Raw genomic sequence first — 26,260 nt, forward strand, 5'->3', positions numbered from 1 at the left:
GGTACTTGCATGGTGTGTATATGGTCCTGGGTTCAACGCCCCAGTACTACAAGTAAACAAGAACAAAAATAAGAAAGAACTTACAATGTTATCAGCTGACATGACCTTTTTCAGTTTCATGTGCTTTTCCCATTTTCTTATGGGTGCATATTTGTATGAGTTCTGTCATAGTCACGGGAACACATTCTGTCTTATTTAGTTTCACATGCTTTTCCACATGGATATGAGGCCTTCTGAATAATCTCACTCGTGGCCATACATTATTTCAAGTACACGTCCAACTTCCCCTTGGACAATACAGTGGCCTCAGAAAGCCCCCTGAGACTGATGACACACAGGGCTTTCCAGGTCTGGATTCCTCAGGGTGCCACCCGCTGCATGACTACTTATTCAGTGTGATTATTGATTGACCTGCTTCTTCGTGATCCCTAATTTGGAGAGGTGGGAGACAAATTACCTGCTGATGGTATCCCTCACTTTTTCAGAGTAGATGCCTTCTGGCACCGGTTCATATACAGCCTCCACTATCTGTAAGATAAACAGATTACAGTAAGTGCAGTGAAGGGCCAGGTATGTTTGAATAATAATACTCGACTACAAAATGAAATTGTTAATAAAGCAAGACAAACTCCAGGTACACGTTTTCATCAGAAATAAAAGCGCCATCCAGGAGTTTGGCCTAGTGGTAGAGTGTTTGCCTACCAAGAACAAAGACCTGGGTTCGATTCCTCGGGACCACATACATAGAAAAAAGCCAGAAGTGGTGCTGTGGCTCAAGTGGTAGAGCTCTAGCCTTGAGAAAGCCCAAGGATAGTGCTCAGGCCCTTAGCCCAAGCCCAGGACTGGCAGAGAGAGGGGGGGGGAGGAGGGAAAGGGAGAGGGAGAGGGAGAGGGAGAGGGAAGCATCATGCTAGAACTCCATGGAGGCACAACTCAAGTGGTAAATCATTAGCTGAGCAAGCTGAGAGAACAAGAGGCCCTCAGTCTGAACCCCATTCCTAAAACAAAAATATAAGTAAAATTTTAAAATAATGAAATAACTGGGTGCCAGTGGGTCGCTCCTAGCTACTCAAGAAGCTGAGGTTGGAGGATCACTGACTGAAGCCAGACCAGTGGGAAAGTTCTTGAGATTTTTTTTAATAATTTATTAACCTTGATTTTTACATCATAGTTCAAATGTCATGTTTAACAAACAAGTATTCAAGAAGGGAATCGCTATAGACGCTGAGACTCTTATCTCCAATTAACCACCAGAAATTAGGATGTGAAACTGTGATTCAAATGATAGATTTCTAGCTTTGAAAAAGGAGATCTCAAGGACAGTGCCTAGATCCTGAGTTCATGCTCCAGGAGAGGTACAAAATATAAAAATGAAAAAGGCTGGGCACTGGTGACTCAGATTTATAATCCTAGCTACTCAGGAGGACGAAATCTGATCATGGTTCAAAGCTAGTACAGGCAGGAAAGTCTGTGAGACTCACCAGAAAACCAGAAGTGAAGCTGGGATTTAAGTGGTAGAGTGCTAGTCTTAAACAGAGAAGCTCGGGGACAGTGCCCAGGCCCTGAATTCAAGCCCCCCTACTAACAAAAATAAAAATAAATAAAAAGGAAATAAAAGCATCTCAACCAAATAAGAAATAACAATTCAACTATTTGTTAAATAGAAGAACATTCTCTAATAGAATTATGATCTCTAAACTGAGTTAAAGTTGACGAAAGGTTCATGATTTAATAGTGCATACAATAATATAATATGCTGGAGTATGGGCAATCTAAAATACAATTAAAAGTAAGAGACCAAGGTTGGAGGCATGGCTCAAGTAACAGAATGCTTGAGCCTAATAATACTACCGAAAGAAAAAAAAGAGGGGAAAAAAAGATGCAAGAAAAAAAGAGGGAAAAAACATGCAGTTTGTTGCATGCTGGTGGCTTCCACTTGTAATACTTGCTACTCAAGCTGAGATCTGAGAATTGTTGCTCAAAGCCAACCCAGATATAAAACTCCTGAAAACTCCAACTCTAATTAACTGGCAAAATGCCAGGCTGGTTAAAGTCGTAGTGCACTAGCTATGAGAAAAAAAATGCTGAGTGAGAGCAAAAAAGGCCCAGAGTTCAAAGTTCAAAACCTGGCATGCACGCGCGCATGCGCGCGCGCGCGTGCGCACACACACACACACACACACACACACACACACACACAAACACACACGAGACAAACAGTAGGCATTGTAACTCAGTGGTAAAATGTCTGCTAGCATTGAATGTAACCTCATGGTAACATGCTTGCCTAGCACATACAATACTTTAGTTTGATCCACAGTATGTTTCTTAAAAAAAAAAAAAAAAGTAAAAGGAGAGGAGTAATTGGGTACATTTTTATAATTTTTTATTATCAGTGAGTATAGGTATGGAAATACCGCATAGTCTATATAAGTTTTTTATATTTTTTTATTTTTTTAAATTGGATCATGTAGCTAATAAAACAGTATCTAATTTCAACTGCTAAGTGTATTTTTTTGTTTTATGGTTTGTTGTTGTTGTTTTTGGGGGTTTTGAACTCTGGACCTGGGTGTTGTCCATGAGCTCTTCAGCTCAAGGCTACTGCCCTACCCCTTGAGCCACAGCACCACTTCCAGTTTTCTGGGGGTTAACTGGAGATGAGAGTCTCACAGACTTTAGTGCCCAGGCTGGCTTTGAACTGGGATCCTCAGATCTCAGCCTCCTGAGTAGCAAGGATTACAGGCATGAGCCACCAGCATGCAGCTTCCAAGTGTATTTTTTTTCTTTTTGCCAGTCCCAGGCCTTGAACTCAGGGCCTGGGCACTGTTCTTGGGCTTTCTCAAGGCTAGTGCTCTACCACTTGAGTCATTGTACCACTTCCAGCTTTTTTCTATGTATGCAGTACTCAGGAATCAAACCCAGGTCTTCAAGCATGCTAGGCAAGCACTCTATCACTAGGCCACGCTCCCAGCCCCTGAGTGTATTTTTTTTAATCACAAAGTTCTGATAGTCTTACTTTTGTGGCCAAGGAGAGCATGTTGGTGCTACAGAAGGGAGGACTCAGAGTTGCCATCTGATAAAGGATGCAGCCTGCAGCCCACACATCCGCCTTCTCCCCGTAAGGCTCACTCTTCAATACCTCGGGGCTGGAAGGAAAAGAAAAAAAAAAATATATATATATATATATATACACATAAATATATGGATGATAATAGGTATGGAGGCACTGAAAAACATTCAATTTCTGAGATATTGTTGGAAATATTTTTAAAGACCCTTGAAACATGTAATCACTATTTCAAGCAAATACACTTCAAAAAGTATCCTCAGATGATCTGAGAAGCACAACCATGCAATTTGGTATGAGCATTAAGAAATGTTGCAAAGCAGGTCAACGTGGCCTGTGGTCAGTGTCCAAGAGGATGTGTGGGCCTGAAATCAAGTGCCCCCACCCCCTCCAGGCAGATCGGCTGGCCTGGAACCTTTGCTGTCCAGAAGCATGGGCCTCCCCATCCTGGCTGGTCCCTCGTGGACCAGTGCTGGTCACTCCATTCCGGCCCTTGGTGTTGACAGTTTTCTTGTTTGCATCAAGTAACCAAGATCAGAGTGTTAGTCCAAACAAGCACTGAGTGCATCAACTTCCCTTCTACAAGCTCTGTCCACTTCTCGGGGGAGCAGAGAGCTAGGTAGCTTCTACCCACGGCGTGGACCCAGCACAGAGCTGCCGATCCTCAGACGTGGATGTGGCCCCTCCGTAGGTTACAGAGCAGGGAGAAGACCACTGCCACATAGACCATGGGCCAGGCTCATATCTCCTGAGGGGGTTACACAGTCTACCAGCCTGTAGCTGCTTGCCTAACGAATAGGGCTTGTCTGGTTTCTTTTCCTCATTTATTTCACTAGGCCCCAAACTCCTCCCATCTTCCAGTCAATGGTGGCTTTACAACTTCTCAGATCCTTGAATCAATGCTTGGTCCATGAGCCATCAGCAGAGGAAATAGAAGCAAAGACTGGCAAAGAACTTGCTCTTTGAGGCCTGTTCTCTTCCTGCCCTTGGGATCCCTGTGAACCCTGCCATGTGGTTACTCAAAGGTCCACTGGCTAGATGAGGAGCGGCACTTGACACGGTTACCTTCACCCAAGGCCAACCAGCCAAGAGAGTGAGAAGCCTTTGGTCACCACAGGCCCATCGCACCATCACTATGGTCAGAAATTGCCACTGGAACTGCCTGATTTTCTAGTGTACAGTGTATTAGGAGGGAAAGAGGGTTGTTATATTAAGCCACTGGGTTTTGAGGTAGTTTGTCAAAGCAAAATTAACTTTCATTAAAATAAGCTTTTATCCAGTTCTCAAAGTATTCTACGAGCCCCTGAAGACTGATAATCACTTCTCTGGGAAACAAGAATAAGAAATAAAACACTAGTCACCAACTAGGACACTGCTTCTGAGATAACACTTTAAATACTGTGAAAGCACTTCATAATTACTTCTGAAAGCAACGACTAACAGCAAACATTTCCACCAGATGTACGAAAGTATTTGTGATAATCCTAATTCCGCCACCCCTTCTCCTCAAATGCCTATGTTGAAATCCCAATCACCAGTACTTCTCAATGAAATCAAGATTAGAGCTGTGGACTCTAAAAAGATTACTAATTTATAATGATGTTAGGGTGGCCCTAATTCTGTGTAACTGGTATGCCCATGAAAAGAAGAGTCACCTGAATGTGCTTGTAGTCAGACAACAAGAGGGTGGTTGTCAGCCAAGGACAGAGGCTCAGCAGGTTATTGGGATATGAAGGAAGCATTAAGAGACAGAGCCTAGTGAGAGGTGTGGGGACACTGGGGGATGTGCCCTTGAAGGGGATTATGGGAGCTGAGTCTCTTTCCTTTTCATATTTCAGCCATAAAACTGCTTCTGCTATGATGGCTGCCCTGGGACAGGCCCCAGGAAATGAAACCAGCTGATCCTGGACTAAAAACTCTAGAAAGCATGCACCAAAATAATCGTTAAGCATTGGTTATCAAAATGGTGGAAAGCTGGCTGCCATATACTCCACATCCTCAAGAAATTAGAGAAAAATGTTAACCAAATTGTGGTTGTGTTTCTTTCCTTCACTCAGAGTCCTCAGCTTTGGTCCACTTCACAGTGAGCTAGTGCATGACCCTCTCTCAGCATCTCCTGAAAACAAGCCGACCTCCTGCTTACTGTCTGATCTCAGCCACTTCTAGCATCGACACACATTCTTACTTTCCCAAGTTTTCTTTCTACACCTATTCACATCTCCCCAGAAGAAGGTGCCTGAGCTCTGGGATGGCAGACCGTAGGGTGGGCTCTTCTCTCTATTGCAACACTTTTCCTTGCTGGCTCATAATAATGCTTTTACATAAAGTCTCTAAACTGAATTTGGTTCAATGTCCACTTACAGCCACAGCATCAAATCTGCCCCCAATTCTTCATGTTATTACCATGTGGCTAGTAACTCACAGCTACCTACAGTTCTATCCATGGAAGATAAATTTAGATTTGAGCTGGGTGTCCGTGGATAACACCTGCATTCCTAGCCACTTAGGAAGCTGGAAAGTTCATGAGACTTTTATCTCTAATTAGTCACTTAAAAAGCTGGAAGTGAGCTTTGGCTTAAGGGGTAGAGTACTAGCCTTGAGCACAAAGGCTCAGGAACAGAAAGCCATGAACAGAAAGCAATATCAGGACTGAAGCAGATTAATTGAAGGATATGTGAAGAAGAAATTAAACCTTGAGAGAAGTTGAAAAACTGTCATTGAAAAAGTATCTCATTGACACTATAATGATGTCACTTCTTGGAAGTGGTGTTTCGAGACCTCATAAAAAAAAAATGTTCCCTTAAAACTGTTCGAAGATACCAATAAAAGAATCTTGAAGACTTTGGGACAGAGTAAGTGCTAAATGTTTGGAGACAAGTTTTTTTATTAAAGTAATTCTCCCAGTAATATTTGCTTCCCTTAAGAAGAGAGAAAAGCAGCATTTTCCCATCCCACTGGAATGTATTAATTCTGAGTCTAATAAAAAGCACATTTCGTCTCAGGTACTGGCTATCACCCTTCCATCTCCTCAGGCTGCCTTTATAAAAAAGAGAGAGAGAGCTAACTTATCATTGTTGACAGAAAAGAAAAGAAAAGAAAAATGTAATTTTAAAGGACCACAGACAATCTTCCTCAGAACACAAGATCTCCTATTTGTGCAGTCAAGCAGGCAAAATTCCATCTGCATATATGAGGGTAGATATTGACCCGAGGTGATGTAATTAAATGTGTATGCCAATAACTACCATTTATTTAAACTGAAAAGAAAACCAGGCAGCACTTAGGATGCTTCCATACACAACAACGAACGATCCAAGATGAATAATGTTCGCATGTGTGTCTGCATCTGTATGTGAAAATGTTTCTGTGCATTCCTGCAGCAGTATGGATAACTATCAGAGGTGAATGAACTGTTGCCAAGAAATGGCTCCAAAAACAACCACCACAGAATAGGTAACAATGAGAATTGAGGAGGAGGAAGAAGAATGCGAGATCCCACAGTCTTAGTGTGGGTGTGAGTGGACACTAATCCCTATAATCACAGGGAGGCAGAAATGAGAGGACTTCAAGGACATTATCTTTCTTATTACAAAGAATAAGCCAGATAAGGCAGCTCAGCAACATGGGAAGCAGTGATGGAAGGAGCACAATCTAAGATCAGCCTGAAGAAAGCAAGAAAAAATTCAAACCCAACCAGGGTTTAACATAAGGGCGTCTCAGCTGGATCACAGCTACAAAGCAATGCATCCGTGTCCTCGGAGGCATAGATAAAATGTGAGATGGTCTCATTAAAGCCACAGGAAGTTCTTCCCCTTGATAGAGGGTGTGGTTCTCCACTGTAGAGGGGAAGGAACTGAGCTGGAACAGGCAGGGATGACATCTTTCCACCAGCAGACTGACAAGGAAGTCAGAAGAAGAAACCCTGCCCCTAAGGGACATTTAGGTTGTCATTTCCACAGAATAAACATGGAGATCACCCTACTAACTATAACTTGATTTAACAAAAAACTGGACACTATGTTTATACCAAATAATTTTAATAAGTGTGACATAAACTTTAAAAGTTCTTTATTCAAAGTTCATTGGGCACTCTATTTCATCTGGAAATCCTCATTACAATATTAATTTGTTTCCCCTCCTTTATCAGATATTAGTAAATAAGTCACATATATATGTATGTATATAATTATAGGTCAATAGCTGAACTCAAGGCCTGGGGCTATCTCTGAGCTCTTTTGCTCAAGGTTAGCACTCTATCACTTTGAGCCACAGCACGACTTCAGGTTTTCTGGTGGTTAATTGGAGATAGAAGTCTTACAGGAACTTTTCTGCCCTGGCTGGCTTCAAACTATGATCTTCAGATCCCAGCTACCTGGGTAGCTAGGATTACAGACATAAGCCACCACTACCTGGCCTAATATTTTAAGCCCTCCTTCCAGAAAGGTACACAAAAGCTACACCAATAGTGTGTGTAGTTTCTAAACTGAACTAGGCAGGATACTTTAGAAAACAAGGAGCACATTTCTACGTGGCATTTGAAACAAGTGATTATGTGTCCCAGCATCTAATGTCACAGCATCCAATCCTAACCATTGAGCATTTATAAAAAAAAATACCACTTCTCTTGCAATACAACCATTACTGACTTTTAAAACAGAAGGAAACAATGTGCTTTATTTAATTCCAAACTTATGTTCTATTAGGAATTAACTGCTATGAGAATAATCCAAGCCAACTCTATCCAATTCAGCAATGGCCCTGGGGTGTGTGCAGGGACAGACTGCAGGACTGTCGAGAGCCAGCCAGCTATCTGCTTTGCTGTGCTTCTGTTTCCTTTCATACACTACAGGAAAACAAGCTGTCAGTGTATTGTAAGAATTGCAAAAGACAAACAGATTTTTTTGTTGTTTTTTTAATTGTTGGGATAATGTATAGAGGGGTTACAGTTCCATTCACCAGGTAGTAGGTGCATTACTTCTCACACATTGATACCCCTTCTCGTGTTTTTGTCCCCATTTCCATTCCCCCACCCCATCCTAATCATCTTGAGAAAGTAAACAGATTTTTTTAAGATAGAAAGCATGGAGCAGGGCATGGAGGCTCATGTATGTAATCCTAGCTACTCAGGAGGCTGAGATGTGAGGATCAAGGTTCAAAGCACAAAAGAACCTAAGACTCTTATCTCCAATTAACCTCTAGAAAACGGGAAATGGGGCTTGACTCAAGGGCTGGACACATAGTTCAAGTGGTAAAATGCCAGACATGGAAAACAGAGAATGAAGGGCTCTCAGCTCAAGTCCTGGTATCATCACACAAAAAAATAGTAATAATAACCATAAATAAAAAGAGATAAAAACAAAAGAAAAAAAGAGAATCAGATGGTTCAACTAACATATAAAGCAAATAGCCAGCAATCCAAGGAGAGATTTGGGGAAGAGCCTCCTGTCTTAACCCTTCAGTTGGTCCTGGGCCTCTGGGCCCCTGGCTTCCAGGGAGGGGGGGTCACCACCCTGCCGCCCCCAACTCTGCCTCCTCCCCTTCCCCCACAGCTTCTTCCCCCCACCCACCACAACTTCACAGCCCTCCCTTCACAATAAAATAAAAGAACAAATTTGCTTGAAAATTTATAGATATATGTGAAATGTCCTAAGGAAGCCTCTTTGAATGAGTAACCCAAACTTATACAACAATGAATAATGGAAAGATTAAATAGGTCCTGTCTTAGAGAAGGTTACTAATGGAAAGGGGAAGGAGAGGAGAAAATAGAAAAGGTGAAGAAAAGCTAATATGTTCAAAATACCTCATGTGAGAAAATGGAACAATGATACTTGTTGGAATTGGGGAGGTAAGGAAAAAGTAGAATGATGGAGGGAAGGAGTCTGCTCAAGGCACACGATGCCATGTCAAAATGAACCCTCTTGTACAAGTAATTGATGAGAATGTGTGTATATTATATCCCACAAGCATGCTCATAGGCTTGAATCTACACAGCTGGCCCAGGCTTCTATATTCAGAGCCAGCAGAGTTCAAGCCTCTCCCAGACCACAGGGAGGCCTTCTGATGGGGGTCCCTGGCTGGGATAAAACCACCAGCTGCTGATAACACATTATACACATGATCAGTATAAAAACACAAACTAAGCCAAGTGCCAGTAATTCTAGCTACACAGGAGACTAAGATCTAAAGGATTGAAGTTCAAAGTTCATTCAGAAAAGACATGATTCCACCTCCAAAATAACCAGCCAAAAGCCAGACTACCTACCTAGAGATAGAGCTCAAGTGGTAGAGCACCAACCAAAGCAAGCAAGCAAGCTGAATAAGCAAAGAGCCTTAAATATATATTTGTTTTTAATATAGCTAAGAAGACAGTGGATCAACCTCAAGAGAGGTGACTACATCTGGGAAAAAAACAGGAAATAGAAAAGGAGGGAAGTGAGCCTGTATATGAACCATAAGTTCATAAGTCTTGGCCCTTTGGAAGTTTTGTGGTGTGCATTAATTATACAAAGTATTGGGTTTCACTATGACATTTTTCATAAGGAATATAACATACTTTGATCATATTCACTTGATTATCCTCCTATTCCCCCTCCATACCCACTCCATCATCTTCCTTCCCCTTTTCACTGGAGAGAATCCCTTCTATTTTCATGTCATCTCTTTTTGCTTTGGGGGGAAAAAAAGTTTAAATAAATGTAACAAAGCAAAATTATTGAAACCTACATTTATTAGGTTTATGACACACTTCATAATACAAGGAATGAAATACATTGACAGTGATTGGTGTTAATTGGGAGACTATATGGGATTTTAATTTTTTTCTTGATATACTAATGCATTTTTTAACTTACACGCATTTCTTATCTAATTATGATACACAATAAATGTATATTTCCATAAGATATTGCTGCCAGAAACTCTACTCAAGCAAGAGGCTTTAAAAATGTAGTTTTATTACCCTATAATATAAGCAAATATTCAATATTTTTTGCAGTCCTGGGGCTTGAACTCAAGGCCTTGGGCACAGTCCTTGGACACCTTTTGCTCAAGGCTAGCACCCTGCCACTTGAACCACAGCACCACTTCTGGCTTTTTCTGTGTATGTGGTACCGAGGAATTGAACGTGAGTCTTCATGCATGCTAGGCAAGCACTCTACCACTAAGCTGTGCTCCAGGCCCATATTCAATATTTTTATTCCAGATTTTCACTTTGGTATAAAAAATCTTTACATGTCTTTTTAATAGTTCAGTGCTGAGTAATGTTATTTTATCTTCGACTGCAAGCCAAGATTTGAAAAGCTGAAATTTACACATTTCCAAATTACAACAGCTAGTCGGGAACTGAAATTCAAATAATTACAGCTTAAATAGTTATTCCTGTCAATTTAGGTCCTTTTGAAAATATGACCTCAAATAACCCAAATCTGAATGTGTTCATTCAAGCTATTACTATGAATTCCTCTGAGTAGAGCTTTATTTAATGGTTTATTTAATGACTTTTTTAGAGCCAAAACATCAAACTCACTAGTTTCCAAATATTTTTTTTTTCATTCCACTTTGCAGTAAACTAAATGTTAGAAGCTCACCGTGAAGAAACCAAAACAGAGGCCCTTTGGCTGAGCAGAGAGCTACTCGTGGGTCCTTTCCCACAGCTCCAGGCTTGCCTCCACCCTTCTGCTTCCCCAAAACCTCTGAGTAGCCACTGCCTTATGGAACGCCCAACGATATTCTCTGGTCCTTAACAATGAATCCTATGAAGTTATCATAAGAAAATGGCAGTTCTCAATCCTTTGCCACTGTCAGTACTGGACATTAGGAAAATCCTGTGCTCTTCCTTGGTGACTTCCTCATATTTTTTTACCTTGTCAGCTTCTTCATCCTTTTCCTTCTCCTCTTCCTCCTCCTCTTTTTTCTTTTTCTGTCCATTGTGGGCTTGTACTCAGGGCCTGGGTACTGTCCTTGAGCTTTTTGGCTCAGGGCTAGCCCTTCTACCAGTTTGAGCTACAGCCCTACTTCTGGTTTTCTGGTGGTTACTTGGAAATAAAGAGTTTCACAGATTTTCCTTTCTGGCTTTCAACCATGATCCTCAGATCTCAGCCTTCTGAGTAGCTAGTTACAGGCATGAGCCACCAGCTTCCTTATCTCCTTTTCCATCTCTAATTCCTCCTTTCTCTTCTTTAAATGTGTTTCCCCAAGGTCTGTAACAAGTAACCATTCCACCCCAAGTTCAACAAGATGCTGATCATATTTTCTTTTTCTTACCAGCCGGATTGTCTTACCTAAGGCTATAGAAACATAAAGGTTTGAGTCTGAAAGGTTCCCCTCCTCCCCAAACTCATGTGGAAGACCAGATCCACAGCACAGCAGTGTTCAGACATGAACTCTTTAGGAACTGGCTGGACATGTCTTCTTCCCTTTAGGAAGTGAGAGCTCTGATCTCATCAATGGATCCATCCATTCAGAAATTCGTAGTTAATGGGATAATGAGAGGTAGTAGAAACTTGAGGAGGTGTGGGCCTTGTCAGATGAGGTAGTTCCTTGGGTTCATGTCTTTGAGGGATATATTCTGTCCCCAAGGCCTTCTTCCCTAGCGCCCCTTCTCTCATTCCCTTCCTCTCTCCTCCCTCCCTCTCCCCTGTGTCTCTTATTCTCCCTGCTTCCTGGCCACCACAAGGTGAGCAGCTTTTGCTCTCCACCACATGATACTCTTCTTTACCACACTCAGAAGTAACAAAGCCAAATGATGTGGTCCCAAACCTCTGAACCTGTGAGCCCCCATAAACTTTATCTCCTTGAAGTTGATTACCATATCTTTTAGGTCACTTATTGGGTATGACAGTTTTACTATCTCAAAAGCAACTCAAATTCATCTCACTCAATACTAAATTATTTACTGATTTTCTCCATAAATCCAACCCACGTCTCCGCTAATCTTTGTGGATTCAGTTGTGCCTCCTGAGAAGATAGGTCAAAGTCTTAACTTGTGGTATCTGTGAATGCGACCTTATTTGGAAAAGTCATCCTTGATTAGAATGGGTCTGGATCCAATTATGACTACTGCCCATGACTATACAGCCAAAACACCAGGATGCACAGAGCGGCTAATCATCTCCCATCACTAGAAATCTCCAAAGAGAACATTTCTTGGCTAATTAGTATCTTCCCTTCCCTTGCTCTCTCCCAAGCTCTCCCTCCCATCTTTGAATGCAATGTACTCATTACCTGACTCATGTAATTATAATCCCTCTGTATACCACCTTTATAATCATACTAAACTTAATTTTAAAGAGAAAAGCATTTATTAATATTAATGTGTGCATGAGTGTGTACATGTGTGTTGAATAAGTGTATGAATGTACCTGTGTGGGTATACTTGTGAGTGCCCGTGTGTGTGTGTGTGTTTGCTTAGGAAAGAATTTGCAATTGAGACACCAAGTAGCTCTCTGTGAATGTGAGCTTTTCCCTTTCTAGTTAAAAGGATTATAAATGTTCTTCGTAGAATCTCCTCTTACCTCATGCATGAAGCATGTACCACTTACACAATAAGAAAGCAACATATGAAGTTGAAAGTTTCGCTAATAATTAACAGACTTGTTTGTATTTGCCATCCTGTTGTTGCTTACGTTTATTTATATCTATTTGTTGCCCTTCCATTTCTAATTCGATTTTAGTCCCTGGTGTCTGCTTGATTTGGCAATATTTTCTGATAGTTCTTCTGTCTTTAATGGAACAATAAAATATATGGTATTGGCAATTTGTCTTTTCACTCCATATTACAGATAGCTACATCAACCACTATGTTACCATATTGCCATTTATCATTATTTACCTTATCTCCCTTTTAGTTCTCAATGCTTAACCACAGCTGGTTGTCTAGGAACTTGGGTATAAAAATGTAAAGTACACACAGGAAAAAAAGCTAAACAGATTTTTAAATATAGGTGATGAGAACTATTTACTTGCAGTACTCTCATTATTTTGATTACACCGTCATTGCAATGAATTTACTTCCCTGTTGTTTTTTTTTTTTCAACATTGAGTGGAACCCCAGTGAAATGGGAAAGTTTCTGAGTTTGTGATGAGTTGTAAGGAAAGAAGATGGGAGGAGAAGGTAGACCAGAAGATCTTTAGAGGAAGTAAACATTGTAATTAGCTTGGTCTGTCTGAGGGAGAAGTCTCAGGTGCAGCCCGCAGGCCCTGAGTTCAAGCCCTAGTACCAGCACACACACACACACACACACACACACACACACACTGTCATTGTTAAAGCAACAGAGACCCTCCCAGCATACCCACCTGTATCTGCTTCTCAGTCCCAGTTGTCATTGTCCCTTGATCTTTATTTGGTATTTACTTTACCAGCCTGGTTATCAGGACCTGACTTGCAAACTCAGGGCAGATGGTGGCTGTCCAGAGCTGCACCCAGCCACAAAGTCTCTGTCCTATTTCTGAAGACATCCTAAACTAGTTACCAGGGCCTGTTTGGGTGACCTCTAAGCATCAACATGAACGAGGTGTCCAGAGAGCCAGTGGAAAACAGGCCCCACACTCAGGGCTTCCACCAGCATGTCTGCAGCCAGAGCTACCTCCATGCTTGTATGCCTACCGTGTGCTGCGGGAGTCTGCTGACATCCAGCTTGCATTTTTTTCTGAGTACACTGCATTGAATTACAGCCATTTGCTGGCTATCGGGCTTTTCTTCAATCCCTTAAACTTCGCTGCCTGTAACTTGCTTTGCCTGAAGTGCTGGGGAATTAATGCACTACAGAAATGACCATAAATCAGGAACTTGTATGGCTGGTGGGCACGTACCCACTCTCTCTTTCTAAGTCAGCTCCCAAGCTCCTCCTCAGGTTTGGGAGTTCACTTGCTCAAGAAATCCTTTAGGACCCCAAATAAGAGACAAATGAGAGAAACCTAGCAAAGTAAGTACAGGAAATGTTTTAATCAAATGGCAGAGTGAAGCTGCAGCTCAAGCAAGTGACACATGCCTCTAATTGCAACCATTCAGGAAGCAGAAGCTGGAGGATTAAGGGTTTGAGGGCAAGTTATGAGAGCCAGTGTTAGTGTCGGTCTCCTGTAATCCTAGCTACTCCAGAGCCTGAGGTCTAAGGATCACTGCATTGTCCTATAGGAGCTCCCCAAGGCTGAGAGAGCTCAGTGCAAGCAAGCATCATTAAAATTCCCATGCTTGTGACCCAGGATATGATAAAGACACCTGCTCAGCTATGTTCATCTCTGCACTATTCACAATAGCCAGGCAATGGAAACAATCCAGATGCCCTACTGCAGATGAATGGATACAGAAAATGTGGTATATGTACACAATGGAATTCTACATAGCCAACAGACAAGATAAAATAATGGCATTCGCAGGGAAGTGGATGAATCTAGAGCAAATCATGCTGAGTGAGACAAGTCAAGACCTAAGGAACAAAAGGTGCATGGTATCCTTAATATGCGGTTATTAATTATTCACCAAAGCAAAGATATGGAACCAACCTAGATGTCCCTCAGTTGATAAGTGGATCAACAAGTTGTGGTATTTGTACACAATGGAATTCTATGCTGCTGTCAGAAAGAATGACATCGCCCCATTGTTAGGAAATGGAGACTTAGAAAAAATCATATTAAGTGAAGTAAGCCAGACTCAAAGGAACTTAGGCTCAATGGTTTCCCTCATTTGTCATAATCAGTAGAAACCTTGGGCTCTCCTAGCAGAGATTTGCAATAGAGCAAAACCTTGATACATAAGGCCATATAGTATGAAGCTAATTGAAAGGACCTCCAGGATATTGAAACAAAAGCCATATAACGAATGATTGTTGTCCTTAATGTACTATGTTATCCCTCATCTCCTTTGCTGTCCCTTGGGTATCTCATATTGTTATAGTATCTCACTTTGTTATCTGATATATTGAATTTATTTGTATTTGGTTATTTGAAATTTGATAGGGAAGGGGGGAAAACTAAGATGGGGAGTGGGTGGTGGGTGGGGGGAGGGTAATGGGTACCAAGACATGTGAAAGGGTATCAATGTATGTGAATTAATGCACCTTCTATCTGGCAAATATCATGTAACCATTTTATTAATTACAATAAAAAATATGCGGTTATTAAATCCAGAGTGTACAAGAGCAAGGACTCAATATCTGCATACCCAAAGCTATGGACATGGTAATGGAAATACAAACATAACTATATAGACAAAAAAAACCTATGACTCTATAATCATAATGTTTTATTTCATAAATTGATATGTTTCTATGACATACAAACCGTTAGCCTAATTTTGATTAAGTTCTAAATATTAAGTCCCTGAGAATGTAATTAGAGATTCTCTCCTTATACAATTGTTTGTTAAACCTGTCATTTAAAATATGATGTAAACATAAGCCATATAATTAATGATTGTTGTTCTTAAGGTACTATGTTATCTCTCATCACTTCTACTGTCCCTTGGTTATCTCATATTGTTACACTATCTCACTTTGTTACCTGATATATCGGATATATTTGTATTTGGTTATCTGAAATTGGATAGAGAATGGGGGAAAACAAGATGAGGGGTGGGGGAGGGGGAGAGGGAAATGGGGACCAAGACATGTGAAAGGGTATCAATGTATGGGAATTAATGCACCATTTATCTGGCAAATATCATGTAACCCTTCTATTAATTACAATAAAAAATATATAAAAGAAAATTCCCATGCTTGCCTGATGGGGTGTGTGTGTGTGTGTGTGTGTGTGTGTGTGTGTGTGTCTTCAAACGAACTTGAACTCTCCTTATAGGAAAGGATTAAGTCATCCACTCCTGACAAGGGAGTACCTGAATGTCTAGTTAAAGAACAGGTAAAATGATGCACACACTTCTCTCTTCCCTTTCCCCAGTTTAATCTCACAGGTGTGAAAAACACTTCCATTAACCAACTGTCAGACTGAAGGATGCCTAGTGGTTCTACAACACCATGGGGAAAACGCCAAGTCTCTCACCAGCAAGCCATCCATCTCAGCCCAGCCACACTAGAGCCCCTGCTATCCCCTGAAAAAGCCCAGCCTATGCAGAACCAGCCTGGAGAGAGACTCGAAGTTCACGACCCGGAGGGCACTCTGAAGATCTGGAGCCAGCGCAGAGAAATGAAACACCAAGTTCAGAGAGAGGAGAAGAACCAGAAACTGAACACAAGTAATATGACCCTATTACACAGCTGGCCAGTCCACGGATATGCAGGACCAAACCGCAGACTTCATCTGCCTTGGATACAGTTCAAGTGTCTCTCCTCGAAAGCCAGCCCAGTGGAAGCTTTTTCAAGAGCCCTACTAATGAGACACAGCAATGTACTTTTACTTATGACTGAAATGGTGTCTTGCTAATGTTTTTTCCCAAGCTGGCCTCATATCATGATCTCCTAATCTCCACCTCCAGAGTAGCTGGTATTACCGGAGCAAACCACCATACCTGGCTGTTATGTCCACTTTTCACAGCACTAATTCTGTTAAACCACCCATGGGGGAGGTGTTTTTGTCTTCTAATGGATTGTTCAGTTTCTTTCTTGAATGTTTCTTACTTTTCAGTGTAGATCCCTGTTGTTTCCTTAGTTAAAGTTATTCTTAGGTATTTTATATTTGAGGCTGCTATGAATGAGATTATTTCCCTGATTTCATTCTCAGCATGTTTGTTCTTGGTATAGAAAAGAAACTGGTTTTTATATATTGATTTTATAACCTGCTATTTTGCAAAGTGTTTATCACATCTCAGAGTTTTCTGGTGTCATCTTTTAGGGTCTTTTAAGTACAGATTTGCAAATACAGATACTTTGACTTTTTCTTTTTCTCCTTATACCCCTTTTGTTACTTTCTTTTTTCTTTTCTTTTTGCTGTACTACTCTGGGAAATGTTTAAGCACTCTGCTAAATAAGAGAGGAGAAGCAGAAGTCTTGTCTCATTCATGAATTCATAGAATATGCTTTCAGGTTTTTTCTCATTTAATATGATGCTGGTATAGGTTTGTCATATGTAATTTGAAATTAATAGCAATATTATGTTGAGAAATAGTCCTTCTATTCCTCTTATTATGAAGGGATGCTGAGTTTTGCCAAAGGCTTTTCTGCACCTATGGAGATGACTCTGTTTATGTGTTGTATTACATGTGCTGATTTGTGCATCCTGAGCCATTCTTGTATTTCTGTAAAAAAATTCAACCTGATCATGGCATATGCGATTTTTTAATGCGTGCCAAAATTCATTTGCCAGCATTTTACTGAGAATTTTTGTGCCTCTAAAGCTGGATAGCTTTCTGTTGTTGTTGTTGTTGTTTCCTATCTAGTTTGGGCATCAAGGTAGTACCAGATTCACAGAATGAGTTTGGCATTGTGCTTCCACTTCCATTTCACAGAATAATTCAGGGCTAGTTCTTTAAAGGCCTGGTGAATTCAACCCTAACTGTGTTTGCTCCTGAGCTTTTACTTGTTGGGAGATTGTTTATTACTGCTTCAATCTCATGAGTTATAACAGATCTCTTTCAGTTGTTTATGGTCTTTCAGTTCTGTTATATTTATATGTAAATTGATAGATTAGAATAGAAAAACTATGTGTTTTGATTGGAGAGAAAAGACCATTTGCATTTAGAAGTATTATTGAGAGGGATTTGCTAATTCCTAGGTCTGATTTTGCTGAGTCTTTTCTTGGTTGATTCAAGTATTACTTGTCACTCCCCACTCCTAACTTATTCCAATCTTTTGCTGGTTTGCAGAGTAAAAACTGTTTCCTAAGTCTTATGTGCTCATCTTTTCTTCTCATGACACTTCCTCTTTCCTGAGCAGTTTTGTTTGTGACTGCGTTTCTTTGAGTATTTTCTATAATGCTATCTAAGTGGTCATGAGCCGCTGTCCTGTGAGCTTATCTAGGAAGGTCTTCATTTCCCCATCAACTTTGAAGGATAACTTTACTGACTATAGTAATCGTGATTGACAGCTATTCTCAGTGTTTGAAAGGCATTAGTCTGTATTTTCTTTGGTTTTAGGGTTTCTGCCAAATGGCCTGGGGTAATTGCAATGTGTTTATAAGTACATAGGCATCTTTCTTTTGTAGTTTTCAAAGTTCTTTCTTAGGTTTTCTGGGTTTGACAATCAACTATAATGTGGCATAAAGAGGTTCTTCTCTGGTGTACATTGGTGGTTCTAAATGCCATATTTCCCCACATTTTGGAAAATGTTCTCCTATTATTCTATCCAATAGATTTCTTTATTCCTGTACTCTGCATCAGCATGGATTCTTAGGTTTTGTCTGTCACCCAAAGGTGTTAAAAGATGTGGCCATGCTTGCCTTTCATTCCTCACTGCTTTCTGAGCATCACATTTCCTCAGTCTTGCCCTCAATTCCTGATGTCTCTGAGTGTTGATGGTGCTTTCCACTCTGTTTTGCCATTTGATTTTTGGAGATTTTTCACTTCTACCATTTCTACTTTGGCCTGGGACTTGCACTCTCCACGCAAGTAGATTTGAATGGACACATTTGAGTCCCAGATCTGGCTAAGGTCCCATGTCTACATGGGTTATTGGGATGGTCACTTGCTTAGCCAATAGTGGAGTAAAGGTTTGGTCTGTTAAGAGATATAAAACTGCATATCTGCTCTCCCCAGCAGAAGGGTGAATCCTTATTTCTCCTGAGATGAATTCGAGCAAGTTGAGAACACTGGGGGGCCCCTTCTCCAGCCCCTGCTTCCTGCAAATCACCAGTCACCTGATTTTCATTGTAGTCACCTCATAGTGACAGTTGTTTGCACACAGCTTGTGCATTGTAGGCTTTTCCAAAGAGGCTCACCTGTTCTCTTTTGCCTAAAGCTCTGTTGTAAGCAGTGCCCCCCCTTCCCTACAATTTTGCTTAGCATCCTATGATAGGGTCCTTTTTCTGTTCTCTGTCTGCTGTTTACTGCTGCCATTCTTGGCCCTTTCCATGTCACCAACCTCTCTCTAAGGTCTGCTTTCAGATCTGCAGAGATGCAGGATACTGTTGGATGTCTCTGTTCTTGTCCCAAATCCCGTACCTCTCCCTCTCATCATTCATTACGCTAAACCTGTACTTCTCCCACAGTGTCACTCCTCTCTCCTGGTTCAGCCATGATGCCACACCTTAGTCTGAGAAGATTCCAAGCTGCTGCACCTTGGATTGTGTTTAAAATATGCTACTTCTTGCTCTGCAGGTCTTGGATTCTGAAGTCTCTCAGACTTCTTTCTGATTGCAATAGAGCTTTTTCTAAATATGGCCACACAAATTCTGTATGCCTTCTTCCATCTAGAGGCAAATGGGTTTTCCTATCCTTGGCACTTCAGCTGGCTTTAATTTGCTTTGACAACAGACTACGGCAAGAGAAAAGGTGAGTGACATTCGTAGATAGCCCTCAGGAGGTGATGGCTTTTACTCTGCCCAATTGGAATTCTATTCCAAGGCTGTCATTGTTAATGACGGTGGCTTGAGGAGACAGAGGGGCCCCCAGTCAAACTTCAGCACCAGCTGCCAGGTAAATCAGGCTGTCAGCCACCTGCAACCTGCCAGCTGAGTCAGGAACTGAGTAAAGCTCACATACCTCAGTTGGCCCAGGGGACTCTCTGAAGAGCTGCAGAACAAGCCCACTTGCTCTTACTGTTTTAAGCAAATAAGTTTGGGGATAGATTTTTGTACAATAATGAGGACACCTTCCCCATTATCAAGTAATTCTGCTAATTTCTTAGCTATCCAATAAATTCCATTGAGGCGAATTTTGAGAAAAAAACTTCTTTGGATGGACTCCCTCCAATCTCAGAAGCACAAGGTAAAAGAAGACATTTGCTCTTTATTGCTCTTCTCTTGGCTCCTTCCAGGAGGAAATATAAAGCTAGACACAGAGTGGCTTGAGTGTTCATACTTAGAATGGAAAAGAGAAATAAAATAAACATGAAGAAAGAAGCCTAAGTTTTACTGACTCTGATCAACTTGTGAAGACCATTAAAAGGCAATGTTAAGGCTGAGTGCCAGTGACAAATGCCTATAATCATAGCTACTCAGGAGGCTGTGATCTGAGAATTGCCATTGGATGCCAGCCAGTCGTCCATGAGACACTTATCTCCAATTAACTAGAGAAAAATAGAAGTGGTGCTGTGGCTCAAAGTGGTAGAATGCTAGCCTGGAGCAAAAGAAGCTCAGGACAGCACCCAGGAACCTAAGCTCAAAGCCTAGGACTGACCAAAGAAAGAAAAAAGGGGAAGAGAAGAAAGAAGAGGGGGAGCAGGAAGAGGGGGAGGAGGAGGAAGCTGGATGCAGGTAGTGCCTGCCTGTAATCCTAGTTACTGAAGAGGCTGAGATTTCATTATCCCTGTTCAAAGCCATCCAGAGAAGGAATATCAGTGAAACCACTGCCTACAGTTAGCCACCAAAAAGCCAGAAGTAAATACCAGTTATGCACAAACTCTCCTAGAAGTAGGAGAGTTGGGAATATTTCTTAGCTCATTTTCCTTGAAAAGAACAGAGGGAAAAGATGATATTTGACAGTCACCAAAGAATTGTCCTTACCAGGAATACAAGATGGTCCCAACCACTGATGTGAGTTTACTGTTTTCTTGTTTCTGCTTTGCCAGGCCAAAGTCAGCTGCAATTCACAAAACAGAGTAATGTGTGATCATTATTTCCCACAATCAACATTGTTCTCACAAGTTCGACATGCCACAATACAACTACAACACGTGGCAGCACAGCTCTTCTGTCCTGACTGGCCTCCAGCGTGCCCCTCCCTTACCGCTCTACTCCACCTCCATCAGGGGCATGCGCACATTCTAGCCTCTTCCCACGTGTCAAATAAGGCCTATCTTTAAGAAAAAAATAATACCTGAAAGAGGGCTGGAGGTGATTCTGTGATAATAGTGCTTATCCAGAATACACAAGGCACTGAGTGCACAACTCAGTACTGCCAAATGAATGGATGAATGAGTGAATAAAAAACAAATCCTACCATCAGGCTTGATAAGTGGAATAAAGCAGTTAATATTCTTTGTTGAACTTGTGAGTTCACTCTTCATGTTTTCCTTTATAAGTTTTCAGGTAAGTAGAATGGTGGGCATTTTGCTATAGTCATCGTTGCTGTGTTTAAATACTAAACCTGAAGAGCCACAAGGAAAATCTGAAGCTCTGAAATTAAAAATGGTGTCTCCCCAAGCATTGGTAGCTCACGCCTGTAATCCTAGATACTCAGGAGCCTGAGATCTGAGGATTGTTGTTCAAAGCTAGGACAGGAAAATCCTTTAGACTCTCATCTACAAGTGACCACCAAAAAAAGAAGCCAGAAGTGGAGCTGTGGCTCAGTGGTAGAGCACCCACTTTGAGCATAAAAGCTCAAGGACAGTACACAAGACCTGAGTTTTAGCCCTAGGACCAACACACACACACACACATTGGCATCTCCTTGTCCTAAGTAATATTATCTATAGAGGAAGGGCTAAAATAGCATTAAAAGGTGGTAAACAGTGGCAAAGTAAAATTTAACTTAAAATATAAAAATATCCATATTGGAGATAAGAGTCTCACTGGAACTTTTCTGCCCAGGCTGGCTTCAAACCATGATCTTCAGATCTCAGCCTCCTGAGTAGCTGGAATTACAAGCATGTGTCCTGATTGTTGCCAGTTTTTAATTGGGGCTATTTGGGGGTTTTTGCAATTGAATTGTCAGCATTCTTATGGATTGTGGCTATTAACTCAGTCAGATGTACAGTGAGCAGAGACTGTCTCCGATTGCATGGATATTCATCACTTTGGGAGCTGGCTCTTCACTGTGCTGAAGTGTTTTCATTTTGTTTTGTTTCATTGTTCTGGGAGATGTGATAGAAAACACCCTTGCCTGTCCCACTGTCTGGAATTACGTCTCCTATGTCTTCTAGTAGTTTCATGTGTATGCCTTTAACTTATTGTAAGTTGAAATTTGTAACTCCTAGGAGATCACGTGTTACAACCCACATGTATGATCCATTGGGTATTTATTTTACTGTGTTCTCAGATTCAGATCTCTTAGCACCAATGACCTAAAAGATTGCCCTTTCTCCAGCTTGTGGTCTAAGCACCTCTGTCAAAAGTCAGATGGCTGCAGGCACATGGGCTTACTTCCAGGCTCTCTATTCTATATTTCATTGATCTAAGAGTTTGTTCTTACACCATTACCATGATGCTTTGAGTTCAAACCCTCATACTGGCACCAAAAATTAATAATAATAATAATAATAATGGTAGCTAGAATAAGCAGAGCCCTCCAGAAAAATGAACTTGTATGTGCAAAGCGAGTGGCGAATTGCACACAATTCATTGAAGAAGTGGGAGGAAGACAGTGTTACAGAGGGTAGGGAATAGGTAGTAGCACCAGACCATGCAAAATCCTGTGCACGTGACATCTCAGAATTGCCCAACTTAAAATACCCACACCAAGCAAGCTGTCGAACCTCACTGAATCGTGTCAGTATCCGCCAGATATAAATGGACAGCAAAGCCCTGGGTGATGTAATGGGCTTCTGTCCCATAGCAAACACTCCAGAGTTAGAGGCAGCCCTCAGAAGTACATTTTCCCTGAAAACAATGCAAATGATGAATGCCTCAGATAATTTCAAAGAGCCAACAGTCTAAATAGCTCTAATGTCAGATGAAGGCAGGGCAGGCCAGAGGACAAGCTCCACCCTGCCACACCAACTCCTCTTGCAGCTTGGCTGTTTCCTGCTGTGTCCGTTCTGGGTAGCCATAGCAACAGGATCATCTGTAACATCATCTCCATAGGACTCCAGGACAGATACTCAGACTTCTCCCAGTACAGTCTAGCACCATCAATGTTTCCTCCTCCAGGATTGCTCACATTTCTAATCTCTGCCCTGGAATTCCTTCCTAACTTTCCCACTGGTGAAGTCTAGTGACTTTTTTTGTGATAGTATTCTTTCTAATTCAACAAATGGCCATGAACTGAGTCTGTTAGGGAATTTCCCCAAAACAGGCCAAGGGTCTGAAGCAACAGGAAACCTTTCCAGAACTTTGCCAGTTTCCATGGTTCTGCAGCCTCCAAATCCAGTGCAGACACAACCCTAACCCCAGGCTTCACTCCTTCCCTGCTGTGTGGGTATTTCCTCAATTAACTTGGCCAGGAGCTTTGGGGTAGAAAAAGTCAACACTTTCTGGCCTCTCGGTAATTCCATCTCTTGGGGACATAAACATATCTCATCTAGGACATCCATCAGATTCTTGGGTATGCCATGGTCACTCAAGCCTTTAACCAATGCTCCCCTCAATCAGCCATGTTCTTAGCTTTACTACTGGCAGCACAGGCAGATATCACTGGACAGATAACAACATATCTGAGCTGGGCTCCAGCAACCCCGGCTGTGCCTGCAATCCTAACCACTCAGGAGGCTGAGAGCTGAGGATCATGATTCAAACTCTTTTCCAACTAACCACCAGTGAAAGTGAAGCTGTGACTCAAGTGAGCACTAGCCTTGAGTACAGAAGCTCAGGGATACCACCCAGATCCTGAATTTAAGCCCTAGTATCAGCACACAAGCACGTGCCGCACACACACACACACACACACACACACACACACACCAATCTATTTACAAGATGATCATGTGACCTCTTGAATCGTGTACTCAAGCCCATGTCCAAAACCACCGCGCATAATATAGTGAGATTTGTTTCTTTTCTTTCTCTTTTATTTGGAAGCTGAGAAAGCAAGGAAAAATAAAGTTTTACATCTGAATGTGGATTCTAGAAAGGCCAAGAGACATGAACAGGGGCGCTTGAGGGAAAGTTCATTTCTCTCAGTTCCTTCTGGCCATTTTGTGGTGTCATGACACCATGTAGATGTCACATGGCAGGTGGCATCAGTGAGGGAGGACCTTGGGCTTTACTCAGTGTGACACAGAGTCAGGGTCTCTCTCCTTGCAGGAAGCCTGCACATAGTTGCAGAAGTGGGACCTGGATAGGTATCTGGTCATATTTAGACATTAGAAATAGCATTTGAAAAGTCACACATATAAATAGGTTAGGAATTTCTGCTCTGCTTCTGTACCGGAAGAAGTGTCAGCCAGAATGTTTACTAGAAATAATTGCAAGTCAATCTCAATATTCAGACATGTAATACACCTACTCTGAGGAAAAGTGAAAAGGAAAAAAAATAGTTTCCTCAAGTTTTCTTGTTTCTTTTCAGGCCTCATTTTTCAGTAAACATTGTCCCATGCATTTCGAACAAATCTAATGCTGCTTTTCTGAAAGTAAACAGTAAACACAAGAAAAGAAAAACTAAAGCATGGCAGTGCTGCCCCCATGTGGTAATAAGCTCTTACAACCCCCTCAGTTGCCCTGGTTTTATGGGCTTGAAGAATTGCAGCTGTACAGCAGACTCCCAAAACATAGGAATTTTATAGACTTATTTCAGTTGTACACACTTAGTTCGTGCTGTAAGATTTAAATTTAACCATAATCCCTTTTGAAATGACCGCATTTTATCAATAGTGTTGGATATTGAAAATTGGTCAACACTATTATATCCAAAGCTTTTTTTAAGAATGATAAAAATTTCAGTTAATTATCTTCCTATACCATTTTTATACTTATTTTTATTGTTTTTGGTTTTTTTTTTGCCAGTCCTGGGCTTGAGCTCAGGGCTTGAGCACTGTCCTTGGACTTTCTCAAGGCTAGAAGCTCTACCACTTGAGCCTCAGCACCACTTCTGGCTTTTTTCTATGTATGTGGTACCGAGGAATCGAACCCAGGTCTTCATGCATGCTAGGCAAGCACTTTAACCACTAGGCCAAACTCCTGGTCCCTATACTTATTTTTAAAAGATAGTATCACATGTATGTCATACAATTGCCTTAGCAGAGAGACCTCGCCAAAACAGTGGATAAAGAAAATGTCCTTTAAGTTTCCACGAAAGAATGGTCATCTATGAACATTCTAGCTCTAGCTAGGCGCTGGTGGCTTCACTCCTGTAATCCCAGGAGGCTGGGGTCTAAGGATCATGGCTTGATGCCAGCCTGAGCAAACAAATCCTTGAAACTCTTGCCTGCAGTTAACCAGTAAAAAGCCAGAGCTGGAGATAAGGCTTAAGTGTATTGGCCTTATGTGAAAACACTGAACAAGAGCAAGAGACCCTGAGTTCAAACCCTAATACCAACACACACACACACACACACACACACACACACACACACACACACACCAATATTTCTATACTTACTAACTGTTACTTTGTCCTTATCCCCCAACATAATGTTGTTTGGTGTTAGATCTCTGTGGACAATCCTCTTCTCCTTGTGTAAATACCGAAGTGCTAAACAGAGCTAGAAATAAAAATAAAAACTAAATTTTATTGCCTCTCATATACATGTGGCAAATGGTGACTATCATACATCGTTAAGAAATCAGTAGAGAACTTGACTATATTGTGAAAAGTTTGATAGAGACAAAAGCATACCTGTATAAATATTTTCCATAGCCTTTCTTCAGTGAAATGGTGTTGTTTCTCCTTCAAAGAACTGAAATGTTCCCCCAGGGGGACTCCTTCTATAAGCTCCATAACTATGTACAACCTATCATCTATGGAAACACAAAAAAAACAGGACATACACATTTAAATTGAATCTAGGATCAAAACAGCCTATTAATTAGTCAGAGTTTTCAATGTGTTTGCAGAGTACCACAGTAAAGAATTAGAGAGGAGCCCGGAGTTTTGGCCTAGTGGAAGACTGCTTGCCTAGCATGCAATCCTCAGTACCACACACACAGAAAAAGTCAGAACTGGTAATGTGACTCAAGTGGTAGAGTGCTAGCCTTGAGAAAGCCCAGTGCTCAGGCTCTGAGTTCAAGCCCCAGGACTGGCAAAAAAAAAAAGAGAGAATTAGAGGTCCACTGCCCTGGGGATCCACTCAGCCCACAAGCAAGCCAGGGTTCAGGGGTCTGGGGACAATCAGCCCAGAAACAATCTCTTCTGACTGTAGGAAGTTTGTAAGTTTATTCTGGCAAATGCTACTAGAACATGGAATGACTGCAAGGCAACAAAGGGATCAAGCAAATGCCCCATGCACTCATGTGCGTGCATGCATGCATCCGTGCGTCCATGCGTCCGTGTGTGTGTGTGTGTGTGTGTGTGTGTGTGTGTGTGTGTGTGCGTGCGTGCGCGCGCACACACACCCT

General features: G+C 41.5%; 1 protein-coding gene across 6 annotated transcripts in view; it reads right to left on the bottom strand.

The window, feature by feature from the left end:
• The window catches only part of Nek10 (NIMA related kinase 10), a 134,265-nt gene that overhangs the window by 66,201 nt on the left and 41,804 nt on the right, over positions 1 to 26,260 (bottom strand). For all 6 annotated transcript variants that reach the window (XR_016533408.1, XM_090322485.1, XM_090322467.1 and 3 more), the window contains 5 exons: positions 25,542 to 25,663; positions 25,305 to 25,407; positions 20,615 to 20,690; positions 3,017 to 3,146; positions 458 to 528 (listed from right to left, as the gene is read on the bottom strand). Coding sequence is in view for 5 of the 6 variants with exons in the window: in XM_090322485.1 (XP_090178611.1) it covers positions 458 to 528; positions 3,017 to 3,146; positions 20,615 to 20,690; positions 25,305 to 25,407; positions 25,542 to 25,663 (502 nt within the window). In the remaining variant the exon portion in view is untranslated. The remainder of the gene's footprint in view (positions 1 to 457; positions 529 to 3,016; positions 3,147 to 20,614; positions 20,691 to 25,304; positions 25,408 to 25,541; positions 25,664 to 26,260) is intronic.

Source organism: Megascapheus bottae, chromosome 2, assembly GCF_031878675.1.
Source record: "Megascapheus bottae isolate mThoBot1 chromosome 2, mThoBot2.hap1, whole genome shotgun sequence".
NCBI classification, from domain to species: Eukaryota; Metazoa; Chordata; class Mammalia; order Rodentia; family Geomyidae; genus Megascapheus; species Megascapheus bottae.